Source organism: Gobio gobio (genome assembly GCF_949357685.1).
Source record: "Gobio gobio genome assembly, chromosome: 7".
Taxonomy (NCBI): Eukaryota; Metazoa; Chordata; class Actinopteri; order Cypriniformes; family Gobionidae; genus Gobio; species Gobio gobio.
This window is the reverse complement of record NC_137103.1, coordinates 28,375,710-28,390,302: the sequence shown is the minus strand read 5'-3', so window position 1 is coordinate 28,390,302 and position 14,593 is coordinate 28,375,710. Positions and strand designations below refer to the sequence as shown.

Below are 14,593 nucleotides of genomic sequence, written 5' to 3'. Positions count from 1 at the left end.
CACACACCATATTTCAGATATTACTTTGTGGGGGAATTGTGTAATCATAATGTAGGTAGGGTTTACCAGGACACAACACGCACGAGCGCACGCACGCACACAAAATAAAAAAAAATGTAGATTTTTTTTATGATGCTTTATTTCACCTTTATTTTATTTGGACGAACTAAGGAGCTCTAAAGAGGACAAAGAGAGCGCGTGCGGATAAAACAGTAACTAGGAACCTTTTCTGTGGAAGCGTGTTCTACACGGATTGGCGAGGAAGTTGTGAATGTGTAACAGCGAAAATACTCCCACCTCTTTTCCTCATGTCCAGCGTTCCCAGTGGCTGTCATTGCACACCAACACAACTTAAATTTTAAATATCCAGTGGTGTTTTTTCACTACATCCGATCAGAGCTGAACTATGACTAAAGAAAATGTACAAGGGTGAGAATCCAATCTCATTGTTTCCGTCGGATGTTTAGTATTTGTGATCAATGCATTTATTAGCTTGCCTTGCTGCTAGCTGAGTCTAATAGAGTTGCAGCTGATTGCATCAGCAGTTTAGTGATATTTAACTGTGACAGCTGAATAGTCTCTTTAAATTATGACAGGTGAAGTTAGACAGGACATTATAAATATTAGATAACCTTTTTGCAACAGTGGTAACTTTTAGGTATGAAGTATCTAGTCTTAGTAACTTATTTGGGGATATAGAGAAGAATAATTATTCTCCAGTCTTCGGTGTCACACGATCCGTCAGAATTAATTCTAATATGCTGGTTTGCTGCTCAAGAAACATTCTTGCAGTTGTGCTGCGTAATATTTTTGTGGAAACCGTGATTCATTTTCTAGGATTCTTTGATACATAGAAAGTTCATAAGAACATCAGCTTTTATTTGAAATGGAAATCTTCTGTAACATTGTAAATGTTTTTACTTTCACATTCGATCAATTTAATGCATCCTTGCAGAATAAAGTATTAATTTCTTTAAAAAAATCCCAAACGTTTAAACGGTTATATAGCTAGCCAATGGAGAAAAAAAGTATGCATGTGCAATTTATATAATAGGATTTCTTAAAATGCCTATCAAGTTGGAAAATCACAGAAATCAATTGATAAAAAGGTTTTGGAATCCAACATGACCTGCTTTTACCTTTCAGAAAACCAAGTGAAAGTGGCATTTGAAATACAAAGTGAAAGTAAGAACCACACTTTTGACCACAGAATTGTAATTGCAAACTTCAAATACGTTGATCTTTTCATTTTTATTATTAGCAGTTTAAATATTATTATAGATTATTACTATAATAATGCTACACAGTTCCCAAAGCAGTGTTACGTGGACAATACTGTTTATGGTTTAATATATAAACCGTAATTTGATGAGTCGTATGATAACAGCTGCTGTCTGGAGTGGTGTATAGGGCATCTGAAAGCTCCACCCTTATTTTTATATCCCTGCTCTTCCCCGGGCCTTGTGTTTCTGTGTAAATACATAACCCCAAATCTGGCACAGGCCTTTAATTATCGGCAGCCTTCTCATTCTCTTCTATCTGCCCCAGTGCTTCCAATTTCCTGTGAGCAGAAATTGCAGCGATGCTTTGGTGGACGGTCATCCGTGAATTCCCTTGAAAACTTCTCCGTGCTGCTCATACCTTCACTGTGGAGCTTTATGTCCTCTGCTGCATTACGTGCTAATGCATAATGTAGAGGGGGGAGAGGGGTTGTTTATTGCCCACTTTGGCACGGTTGAGGCCTCAGTAGAGGCCTGCGGCTGGACCATTTTTGCCTTGTTGGCAGCGGTAGTGCTTGGGAAGACATTCACAGATCTGTTTTGTTTAAACTTCTGCAGCACTGTGTGTACTACAGGCACTTGATCCTGTGTTGCCCGAGGGCTGCCATATGGTCGCCTGCCCGGATTCTGCTGTTTTTGGGGGTTCTTTGTAGATCAGAGTTGGATAAAGAGCAAGACTATGCACTGGATTCATAGTTTCTTTTTGTTTTGTTGTTTGGAGCAATTAGTGTAATACAAAATTCTGTTAAATGTCTGAAGGTGGAGGATGGGCTTGTCTTGCCTATGCTGTTGACCACCTGTTACTCTTGTGGTTTCAGATTAAATGGTGCCTTTCATTGCAATGGCATATTTAACATTCTTAGAGGGTGAACTGAATTTAAATTTAGCAAATGAGTTATTAGTAACGGGTGTGTTTAAAGTGGTTGGTCGGCCATGTTAGCTGGAAACCATGTGTTATATGCAGAGAGTTTAATGGTAATAGAGATCACAGGGGCATGCCATTTCCATTAGCCTATGCCCTGTGATAAGTTTACGTATTGTTGAGGTTTTAGTGTAATTGTGTTGGTTTTAAATAACAGTTGTACTGCTTGGTAATCCATCTCTGCCATATTAACTAATGATGGATGGAAGTCTCGGTAAATGTTGGACTCACTTGGTTAATGGACTTGGTCAGCCAAGTGTCTGAACTAACCTAATGACTAATTTAATGCCAACAAGGAAGTACTTTCAGAGTAATTGATCACATTTTTTTAATACCAAGACAAACAGCATCAACATAAGTGTTAAAAAAGAAAGAAAAAAGTTTATTTCTTGTCACATCATCATTTAGCGGAAATAAGCTAGTGTCTGTGTTTCAGATTTCAAACTTCCCCGGCTCAAATTTTTGATTTTGTTAATATTTTTTTCTGTATAAAGACAAACATAAATAGTGAAGCTAGACATGTCACAGATGTATATTTACTGAGTAATCCATTAATTTGTAGAGGGGGTCAAAATGACAATTGCCACCTGAGATTTGGAGCCAAATTAGAGGGGTATAAAAATGATTTTAGAAAGATGGCAGCAAAGATGGCAAAAAACACAGGACCTGCTTTTTGACATTTATGAACTGTCACTGTTGGCATATAATGAAACGAAGATTGCTAAAGTAAACTTTACTAACAGACACACCAATCTCTGTGTTAAAATAAAATAATGATGCTGCCATCTTTCTAAAATTATTTTTACACCCTGTAAAAATTTGCCTCCAAAAATGAGATTGTAATTTTCACCCCTCTCTACAAAATAGTGGATTATTCAGTAAATATACATCTGTTAAATTTAATATTTTGTCTTTCATCACTATATATGTTTGTCTTTATACAGAAAAAAACATGGTAACCTTTGGTTGAGTTGGCACGGAATAACCCCGATGTAATTTAATAGTGAATGAAATGCCCAGGAAAAAAACAAGATGTATTTTGTGTGTTATACGTTTTCAATTTTATCACAGATAGCAGAAGTTTGGGGTATGTTTTTGAAAGTCTCTTATGCTCAACAAGGCTGCATTTATTTAATCAAAAATACAATAAAACAGCAATATTTTGAAATAGTATTACAATTAATTGTAATATTTTCTATAATATATTTTAAAATGTAATTTATTCCTGTGATGACAAAGCTGAATTTTTAGCATCATTACTCCAGTTTTCAGTGTCACATGATCCTTCAGAAATCATTCTAATATGCTGATCTGATCCTCAGAAACGTTTATTATTTTCAATGTTTAAAACAGTAGTGCTGCTGATTAATATTTTTTTGAAAACCTTGATATGTGTAAATAAATGCCTTACTGTTTGTTACTTTTGACCAATTGATTGCATCCTCGCAGAATAAAAGTGTTCATTTCTTTAAAAAAACGTACATGTGAATAAAATACCTTACACCTGGCACTGGCAGTACAAAAAGGTTTTTTTTGGGCTATATAAATATATGGGATTATTCAGTGCAATCTGACACTATCAGCATCTTTTTGACCACTATTAGCCATGTTACTTTTTGCAGATGTGATAATTTGTGCAAATATGAACTGAAGAATCAGTCTTGCCAATATGAATCAAATGCAAATATAATTTTTTATTATTATCAATCGTTGCTGCCACTTCCTCTCAGGTAGGCCTACTCCCAGCCTAGTCCATTGTTACAGTATGGGACAGTCATATCGCGTGAGTGATAAAACGTGTGTTACTGTAGTAGACAGACATCACACTTCCTGTACTGCTATAACTGGACTACAGACCACAGGAGCACAAATAAACATCACTGATGAAAGTTTAATTTAGCCTCTGTTGTTTTTTTCGGGCATGCTGAAACAATTGATGAAAGACACAGCGATTTAAAAAGTCAGCGGGACACTGCTGGTTGGAATGCTTTTCCCCCTTCTATCAGAAAAGCTTCCCGGAAGGAAGCTAAAAAAAGGTAGATGGAGGTTTGACAGAGCTGTTTTTGTTGTCATCCTGTTTCAGAGCTGGCGAAGAGGAGCAGCAGGCCCAGTCCAAGAAAGCCCTGAAGAAACAGCAGAAGGAAGCAGAGAAAGCAGCGAAGAAGGCAGAGAAACAGGCCAAGCTGGTGAGGCTTCTATTGTTTTGCAATTCCTGTCCTTACAAATCTGTTTGTATGCTCGAACAAAAGGGTGTTTCTGCATTCAGAACATTTTCCCCCAATATTTTAAACAGTCAAATCAACCATCTGGCTTATTTTGTTTGCTTATTTCATTTGAAGAGAGTGAAATGGAGGCTATGAGGATGAGTACTGTTTGCTCTGGCTTTTTAAAATAATTATTTTTAAAATGTATTTTTATTAAAGAATGAATAAAACAAAAATGGCTGTCATTTACAGAGGGATTGTAGCAAACAAATATACTGTCACAGTGGAGAGCATATTTAAATAATAAAAATAATACATTTAATAAATATATAAGTAAATAAAAAAAAGTTCAAGGCACCAAATGATACTGATGTTCAAATATTGTAATCTTGAAGTCCTAACTAAACCGAGTTCTCTTTTGTCCGCTGGAATGTTATGTTGCTTAAGTGATTGACACTCAAGTACATTTATGAAACACGAGCAGAACAAATGTGTAAAATCATTCTTATATATATAAATATTTTTTCAGTTTTAGAACTCTTAGTTTTAGTGTACGTGTAGTAATAAGTGGTTTGTGAACTTGCAGTGCTTGCCTTTCTACAGAATAATCAGCATGTGTTTTATCTTGATGTTAGCCTTTACTGAGGGTCTGTTTTCCCTCTACTGTTGAAGTTTTATTGAAATGAGTTCCTCTCTTTGATTCAGGCCACAGAGCAGCAGGAAACTGATGAGGATGTAAGTACCACTCACTTATCCCGAATATCACATTTCACATTACATTTTTTACTTTATTTTATGCACTCACCTTCTTGGTGTTCCAAACCCATTACGATTATTATTTGCAAAGATTTGTTTTTTAAGAATGTACTGGTCGCTTTCCCCCCATGCATTTACAATGAATGGGGACTAGAATATTTTTTGGGATGCACCATAAAAGTGGTCCAAATGAGTAATTTCTGAAAACATATGAGCTCTTTGTTTGAGGAACATACCAATTTAAGCTATTATTCACTGAATATCTTAACATAACCCTGTTAATGTTAGTTTCATGAACAAATTAGTCTTTTGAGTTTGATCCAGGTCACAAAAACAGTCTGAAAGATTTGTTCATGAATTGAATTGATCTTGTTCTCCCATTCAACTCTTTGATGATCCATGATCCAATCACAAGGTTCTTAAATTAGAAGCTTACTGGAGTGGATGATTTTCAGTATTCGACTTCAGTAATGACTGGGATATATTGCTCATATGGACGTCTTTTATGATACTTTGGCACTTTTGCGTCTTTCTTGAAACTTGAAGGCTTCAGTACCCATTCAAACGTTCTCTTTTGGTGTAACAGGGAAGAAAGTAAATCATATGGATTAATGACATGAGGGTGAATAAATGATGACAGAATAAAATTTTTTTTGTCTGAACTGTCCCTTTAAAATTCATTACCATTCCTGTCTTCTTTTCTCCTCTCAGGACTTTGCCAAGGATCGTTATGGGATCTGTCCTATGGTCCAGTCCCAGCAGAAACTGGGTCAGTGTCCTTCTCAGTTTTTAAGTGGAGATTTAGGAGGGCATCTCGCTCCCACAGGATGAAGATAGACAGGTTTCCCAGTGCAAAATTTGCCGTAGAATGATAATTAGGAATGTCTTCAAGCTTAAGAGATAATATAAAGCTTTCGGGATCTCGCTGACGTCCCCTTCAGCTCTCCCTGATGTTCCTCCCCTCGCTGTCACACATAATAGTCTTGAATAATAGTATGAGATAAATCTCGAATGAGGAGTTAGGGTGACATTACTCCCAACTGTCCGGCTGGGAATTTTTAAGCTCTGCTGCTGCAGAACAAAGTCGTCTCCCACCAGCATTGCTCTCGGGCAGAGATAGACGAAGCTTTCATGTGGGTGGATTCTGGATCAGCCAAACGCCCTGAGCACTTTCACTGGGGCTAAGCGGGACCGCCCCGTCTCCGCTGCCTCATAATAAAGTCAAAACGTGAGTCAGCGAAGCCAGGGTGACTCTGGGTTTGTCAAAACGGAGAAGAATTCACGTGACGGTCACCTTTCAGACGGGGCTTGTTATGTTTCATATTTATTAGCCTCCTCCCGGTGGCTTTGTAATCCGAGTGTATGTCTTTGTGGGGCTCTGTGTACAAGGGGGGAGGCCTGTCTTCTTTGATGTCTTTTCTCTGAGACTTTCTCTCTCTCTCTCTCCTGGATGGAGGCAGACAGGGCATTGGTGCGTGTCCAGGACCTGACACCCGAGAAGGCAGAGCAGCAGATCTGGGTGCGTGCCAGAATTCACACCAGCAGAGCTAAAGGTAAACTCCTCCTCAATATTACACAAGCTCATCTGCTGTTGTAAGTGTTGCTCAATTCATTTCAACACGTGGAAGCTGCTCTTACTAAAGCTCAAGGGTTTGTTATTTGACATTACTGACATATTATTGCATTAATAAAAACTTCAGTTAAAGTCACTAAAGTCATTATGGTCATTGTATGGTCATACAAAATAGGTTTGTATCATCTGAAACTGTAGAATGTAATGAAAGATTTGGAACAGCATCCTACCATACTACACATACTGTTGTTAGAGAATGCAGCATTTATACTGGAAAGGTTCAAAAGTTATATAATACCCAGATGACTTGGGATGCAGTCACATTTACCTATACAGTAAAATTCAGTGGAGCAAAATGCAGTCATCTCAACAGGAATCCACCAGATATGGAATTTCAGATGAGGCAAATCATTTCTTCACGTGGATTTTGCATTGAATTAAATTTTTAAATTATATTTAAGCAGGCAAGCTCACACAACCACTATAAAGCTGCTTAGTCTGGAAGTGACCTCTGAGTAAGTGGTTCACCATCCATCGCTACACTGCTGATAATGGACAATGAACTTTCTTTGCCCACAAAAGTTTAACATGACTGCACTTTCCTGCATACCAAAATATGGATGTGAATACATTTTCTCAGAATGCCCTCGACTTTCCATTCTTAGTGTGACGAATGAACAGGAAGTAATATCAACCACTATTAGGATCTCTTTATTGATTTATTATTTTCAGACTGACAAAAATGAAGGTATTTTTATACAAAATGTAATTAACAATACAAAACAACATATAACATGTTACCACTCACTGAATAAACAGAGTATTCAGTATATGAGCAAGAGCACACTATATTATATTACACACAAGTGCACACTACATTATATTACACACAAGTGCACACTACATGATATTACACACAAGAGCGCACTACATATACAAGAGCACACTATATTATATTACACACAAGAGCACACTACATTGGCTTATGCCACAGTGGAGTGCACCCAAAATTTCCTTCCACTTTGAGAGTGGCAGTTTTAAACATGTTTTCCAAATTATTTGATCTGAACGTAGAAGGATTTTGAGATGTTTTAGCATAAAGTTGGATTCAAAATATGAAATGTATGTATTTTTTTTATATCTAAAAGTGAAAACTGGACTCTATTTGCTTAAGGAGTAGTTATTTCCCAAATTAAAATTTCCTGATCATTTACTCACCCCCACACCCCCCAGTAAATTATCTTGAAATTTTATTTCTGACATGAACTACTCCATTAAATTAACATGCAACAGTCGTAGCATACTACTGTTTGAAACATTTATCGTTGTATACTTCATACTGTTTTTGTAGTATACAATGTATTTGTAATGCACAGAATGCAGTAAGCTCTATGTTAGTATTCAACTTCAAATGTAGACTTATTTTCTTATGTTTCTCAATGCATGTAATGCACGTGCAAAAATAATAGTCATGATTTATTATGACAAAAATTGTTAATATCCTGCAATTTTCCACACCTGTGATTAATGCAGGTGATGAAGACCATGGGGGATATGGGTGCCCTTATCTTTGCCAAATTTGTATTTGGATGAATTGCAATGGTGACGAAGGCTTATGAAAATAGTGGCCATTTTCACTACAAAACTGACTACAGTACTTCCTGTGGTTGCGTTTTGTTGATAATAAATGACGTTTATAGAAACTGTTCATTTGAACCCTCAGCTTAAGTGAAACTTTGTGGCTTCCCGACCTCTGTCTTGCCCACACAATCCAAGTCTGAGGGGTCCGCAGGTACACGCCTATTTTAAGAGTGCAGTAATGAATAAACCATGTATTATGGCTATATCATTAACATTTCCTTCCAGGACAACTTCCATGTCAAGAATTCTTTAACCTCCAGCTTTCCTCATTCTGTCAGTGCGCTCTGGGCTGAAGGATGTCCTTTATCACAACAACATCCTGATTTGCTCTCAGATGAAGGGTCTGTTTTTAACTGTCTGTCAGGCTCTGAACACTGAGGGGGACTTCAAAGAGTCTGGGTGGTCTCTGATCTTGACCTGGTCCGTGTCAGGTTTACATAAATCGGAGTTTGTTCACTCTCAAGGTGTCTGAATAGCAATTTGGTGACAAGTCAGGACTACGTACATTGTGTCTTTCAAAGAGATGTCCAGTCTGCTGATTGGTGCTGGTAAATTTGGTACTTTTATTTAACTTTTTTGACTAGCTTTGAACCAGCCTGCTCTACAATAATCTCAGACCTAAATCCTAGTTTGTTAGAGGTGTCTTTGATGGTCTAAATATAAAATATTCTCAAGTATTTGGTTAATATTTATTGTTGATACACTCATTCTTGTAATTCTGGTTTTGTAATCGGAAACCATATACTAACTGTGAACGTGTTAGTTTCTGTAAAGACACATGAAATGGCATTTTCAAAGCATATTATAATGTGATGCACTCATGCAAGAGTGAGATCCCTTTAGGGACTGGATGGTGAAAGTGGGAACATTATTACTATGATATTATTTGAGGTGGTGTTATTAATATTGCTCATACTTTGAAGAATCCTCTAACGTTGCGTTTGTGTTGTGGTGTGGTACATTACCGTTCAAATGTTGGGGTCAAAGGTTTTTATGCTCACCAAGGCTGCATTTATTTGACCGAAAATAAACGAAAAGAGTAGAATTGTGTAATATTATCTCAATTTTTAAAATGTCATTTATTCGTGGCAAAGCTGAATTTTCAGCATAATTACTCCTGTCTTCAGTGTGACATGATCCTTCAGAAATCATTCTGATATGCTGATTTGGAGCTAAGAAACATTTCTTATTATTATCAATGTTGAAAACAGTTGAGCTGCTTAATATTTTTGAAATATTTTGATATTTTTGGAAACTGATTTTTTTTTTCCAGTATTCGTTGATGAATAGAAAGTTCAAAAGAACAGCATTTATGTGTAAATGTCTTAACTGTAATTTTCGATCAGTTTAATGCTTGAATAAGGCTGGATAATGAGTAATGCTGAATAAAATTAATTTCTTTTAAAAAAAACAAAAAAAACAAAACATTTTAACCATAGTACCTGCCTGGTTTTAATGTACGTTGAGGTGTGTTTATGGTTTATGGTTGTTTTTCCTCTAGGGAAACAGTGCTTCTTGGTCCTGCGTCACCAGCAGTTTACCGTGCAGGCCCTGATCGCCGTGGGAGATCGTGCGAGCAAGCAGATGGTCAAGTTTGCAGCTAAGTGAGTATAGGCTATGTTTCCTGTCAAACAATGGTGGGAAAAGTGAAGTCCTGGCGACTCATTCCATTTTACCATGTTAAGTGGCGATCGATAAAGTTTCACTTCAGAACAAAAGCTCCATTTTTGCAGTCGGAAGCAGCTTTCCCTCAACACCGAAATGGGTCATTCCCTTTAAAACAACAAACAGTAGATGCATCAGAGAGACAGGGATCTACTTAAAAGTCTGGTCTGAATGAATGACTCTGGGTTTAAGGTCAAATAGAGGACTGTGGGACAATAGAACCAAAATTCAGTCAAACATACAACACTGAAACCTTTCGTTTCACACAATGTGGCACGTGAGGATCCATTTTAGTTTCGTGTTTATTATCGATTCAGTCTGGTTGTATGGAAATGTGAAAGTTTGAAAATGCTTCATCAGATATATGGTAGACAAGTCACTTTGTTTTCAAGACCACTTCCAGTCTTTTAAGGGGGTCAGAGGGTTTGTTGGTTAACCTTGTTAACATCCTCTGTTTGCTCATGCAGTATTGAATGGAGGCTAAACTCTATTCACTTTATCAGTCATGAATTAGGAAGGGTGTTGTGGTCTGGGGAGTTCCTTTCCAGTTTCTTACACTGCTGATCTTGTTTCCCTTTGCTTGCATTTTAATGTAATTGTTCTTGACTCAAAGGGTCCTGGTTGATATCTGTGCACTTGGTTATTTCTTATCTAACTGAAAGATTTCACCTCAGCAGAAATCTTAGATGAGCATTTCCCCACATCGCAGATCACTGGAGCAGATTTTGCGTTCGGTAGAAAAACTTCCTCTCTCTTTGTATTACGTAAATGTTAGTGGAGTAACATAACCGTTACGTTGGAGAGTGTCCGTTAGGGGATGTTAATGAAATAATCTAGTTGCCACATAAAATGCAATTTTTTGACTATTGTTGCAGCATGTTTAACACTCAAATTGTTCTATTAAATACCTCATTATTTTAATTTATGTACCTGTTAATAAACATATTTTAGAGTAACAGAAATATCTAAAATAATGATGTGGCATATTTTGTAATGTTGTAGAGTAATGTTGATCAATATTAGCTTATGCTAAGATGCCCATTTGCAATATTTACCTGGAATTCTGTTTGAGAGCAAGCACACACTTCCTAAAACAAGTTTTTTGAAAGTATATTTGACGAAAAATATCATGCTTGTTTGAATATTGTAGGATAAGGAATTAAACCCATTATAAAATACATTGGGTCAGATTTACTATTAAATGGTAAATTAGTGTGAGAGCGCAATTCCTAAAAGGCGCAGATGTGTTTGGAAAGTTATGCGTGTGGTCTACTGACGGCACGCAAATTAAAGGGCACCTATTATGCCCCTTTTTACAAGATGTAATATAAGTCTCAGGTGTCCCCAGAGTGTGTCTGTGAAGTTTCAGATCAAAATTCCTAACAGATAATTTAATATACCATTTTGAAAATGCCAATTTTTGGGTTTGAGAAAAATGAGCTGTTTTCTGTGTCTCTCCTTTAAATGCAAATGAGCTGCTGCTCCCCTTCCCAGAGGGCAGAGCCTTCGCAGCTTGTGAACACTCGAATGATAAGTAACTGTAACATGATATCTGTTTGTTTTGATGATCATCTCTATCGCAGACACGCTCATGTGACATTGCAGTTCATCATCATCATGAAATATTATCATCTGCATGCGTTTTAAAGCCTTATCACTCTCAACTTGAGCACACACACACACACACCCAACGCATGCGCACTGAGAGCGGGATGTCGGCGCTTCCGTGAGAAGGCTATCAAACTAGACTAGTTTTCTTTCACGTGTTTTTGCGATTAAACTGTCAAATGCACACAAGGTTATGTCAGAAACACACAAAGTTCACATGAAACCCGTTGGTTATGTCTGTGCACTTATGCAGCTAGTACAGAAATCCTTTGTGTATATTAGATCTGTGTAACGTTACTAAAGTGAAAGCAGTGTAATATACCAAGTACCTACTGCTGTTAATATGAATTAAACAACAGAAGAAATCAGAAAATCACTCACTGCTCTTGACTGAATGAACTTGAGTAGCTTTATTAAGAACACATTTCTTACTTGAATGTTGCTGTTAATGTTCTGGTGAGGAGATAAACATGGCAAACTGTGTACAGCTCTCTGAGGACGGGGTCTATGTTAATACGGCAGTGTCCATCAACACTTGTGGGCAGGGCCTGTGAAATGTGACGTCACTTTACCAGGATTCTGCAAACGGCTTGTTCTGAGACGCTGCTTATGATTTATGGGGATTACAAAAAAAGGAGTGGGGGGATTTTTACCATTATAGGGTGGTTGTGTACACACAGTGCCAACACACATTTATGTTCAAACACCATGTGAAAATAAATTTAGCAAAATAGGTGCCCTTTAAAGAACACAGACTCAGCCCTATCATTTCCATAATGACCAACACAATCTACCAAGAGCAGCGTCTGGTTTAAGACGTTCTTTTTTGGGGCGGGTAAATAATGGCGCAAACACAAACCTTACTAAAGCACCTTACATGATTCATTTCAATACTCTCCTCCCATAAATTGTGTCTGAAAGGGAAACTCCTACAAATGCATATGCAATAAGTTCAGCCGCAAAAAATAACTGCCCATGCCATTTCACCTTTATTTTTCATTTAGTGTCTTTAGTAAATCTAAAGACAAACCTTACTAAAGAGCAAACCTTACTAAAGCACCTTACATGATTCATTTAAATACTCTCCTCCCATAAATTGTGTCTGAAAGGGAAACTCCTACAAATGCATATGCAATAAGTTCAGCCGCAAAAAATAGCTGCCCATGCCATTTCGCCTTTATTTTTCATTTAGTGTCTTTAGTAAATCCTGACAGTCAATTTTTAATGCCAAGAGGGGTTGCACTGGCGTAAGCTGTTAGTAAATCTGTCCCATAACATAAACTTCAAATCAGTTTGGACAGGTCATGTTCAAAGAAATATTTTAAAAATTGCTGAATTAAATGTACTGAATTTTTTATATTACTTGGCAGAAATATTCTGTGTATTCTGTTTTCTAAAAGCAATAATCAACTTAGTTGCATTACAGTGCACATTACATGGTTATTTTCAAATCCTTTTACCATGGTAGATTTTATTCTGCCTTTGTATGCATTGAAATTTATATTGGATACCAACCAAGCAATAAAGCAACTCAGTGCTGATGTCCACCGTAATTTTATATGCTTCTTTACACCACTTCACCTCTTGTTCATGCCACATCTGTGTATAATAAGATTATTACGCATTGCTTCCTGAACTTTGTATGCTCCAGATGCTGATTAGAGATTCTTTCCTGGTGAGCCTTGCCACCTCAAACGCTACAGACAAACACCATATGTTTTGGAGCACAGCTCCCCCTAGATGATGGTCAATGGGTCAGTGGATGCGTAGTCTTCATCACTGAAGCACTCGCTCATATTTGAAACAAACTAATAGCTCTCTATTTTAATTATTAGCGGTGCTTGCTAATCTTCTTCAGTAAATTAAGTTGAAAATCGAAATGTTTGATAAAGCGTACGAGCACAATCAGAGGGCAGGTCAAACACACTTGCTCCCTATGTAATCCTCTCTTTATATCCACCTCTCCCTTCAGGCCAGCGTCCTTTCAATACACGAGCACTAATGCAGAGCCCATCATTGCGGCTTAGTGTTCAGTAACCAGACTTAATCAGGACTTATGAAGAGTGTCTGTATGGAGATTGTTTGAGCGAGCCGTGTGAGCAGAACTGATCTCGAGCGATGTGGCCGCTCTCTGAGCAGCAGCAGCTGGCAGGGACTGACGCGTCTCATTCTCACTCTCTCTGGTCTCTCATTACTCCTTTGTAATGACTAGAGCTGAAGGTTGCAATCTCAATTTGTGCCGTCTGCTTCTCCAGCAGACAGTTGGCCGTCGTCTTTTACGCTTGACCTTAGAGAGGCGACATGGCTTAGGCTTGCCAATCTAATATTGTTTCACTGAAAGGAGTAGGCCATCCAAAATTAAAGTGGTCAATTGCTCACCCTCACGTTTAATTTTTTTGACAGATCTTGAATGATAGTTCAAAGTGACCGTGTCTGTCATGCTTTTAAAAAAATATTGTGTTCCACTGAAAAAAATGATGCTTAACATATTCATTTGGAATTAGAAGAGGTTAAGTAAATGATAGTATTTTCATATTTAGGCGAATTCCCCTTTTTGCTATAATTTTTTTTCAGAGTTTGTGGTGGTGAGAAACCCGTGGCCTTTCGATTTGTGATGAAAATAAATGAAAATACATACTGTTTCACCAGAGTTAAAGTGATGTGGTTTGGCTTCACAACAGCAATGTTTGTTTCTACTGTGAAAAAGAAGAACTGTGTATATCACGTGGAAGAAATAGTTAGTAAGAAAGTAGAATTGCGAAGATGCTGTTGCCTAATTATACGACCTCATGAGTTTCCATTAAGTTGTTCTGCAGTTTTTGTTTCATGTGTGCTATTCGGAAAGTTGTTTGAAAAACACCTAAGTTGTGTTTTAAAGTGAAATGCTTTGCTGCAGATCATTATCATTAAGTCTTCAAATAAATACTTTTTTGCTTTTTGAGAG

At 37.3% G+C, this 14,593-nt stretch overlaps 1 protein-coding gene across 1 annotated transcript in view; it reads left to right on the top strand.

The window, feature by feature from the left end:
- The first annotated feature begins 241 nt into the window (after window positions 1–241).
- The window catches only part of dars1 (aspartyl-tRNA synthetase 1), a 38,795-nt gene continuing 24,443 nt past the window's right edge, over window positions 242–14,593 (top strand). Inside the window, exons 1-6 of the mRNA XM_079821082.1 lie at window positions 242–429; window positions 4,286–4,388; window positions 5,112–5,141; window positions 5,874–5,931; window positions 6,623–6,715; window positions 9,878–9,980. Of these exons, the coding sequence (XP_079677208.1) occupies window positions 407–429; window positions 4,286–4,388; window positions 5,112–5,141; window positions 5,874–5,931; window positions 6,623–6,715; window positions 9,878–9,980 (410 nt within the window). The 5' untranslated portion in view covers window positions 242–406. The remainder of the gene's footprint in view (window positions 430–4,285; window positions 4,389–5,111; window positions 5,142–5,873; window positions 5,932–6,622; window positions 6,716–9,877; window positions 9,981–14,593) is intronic.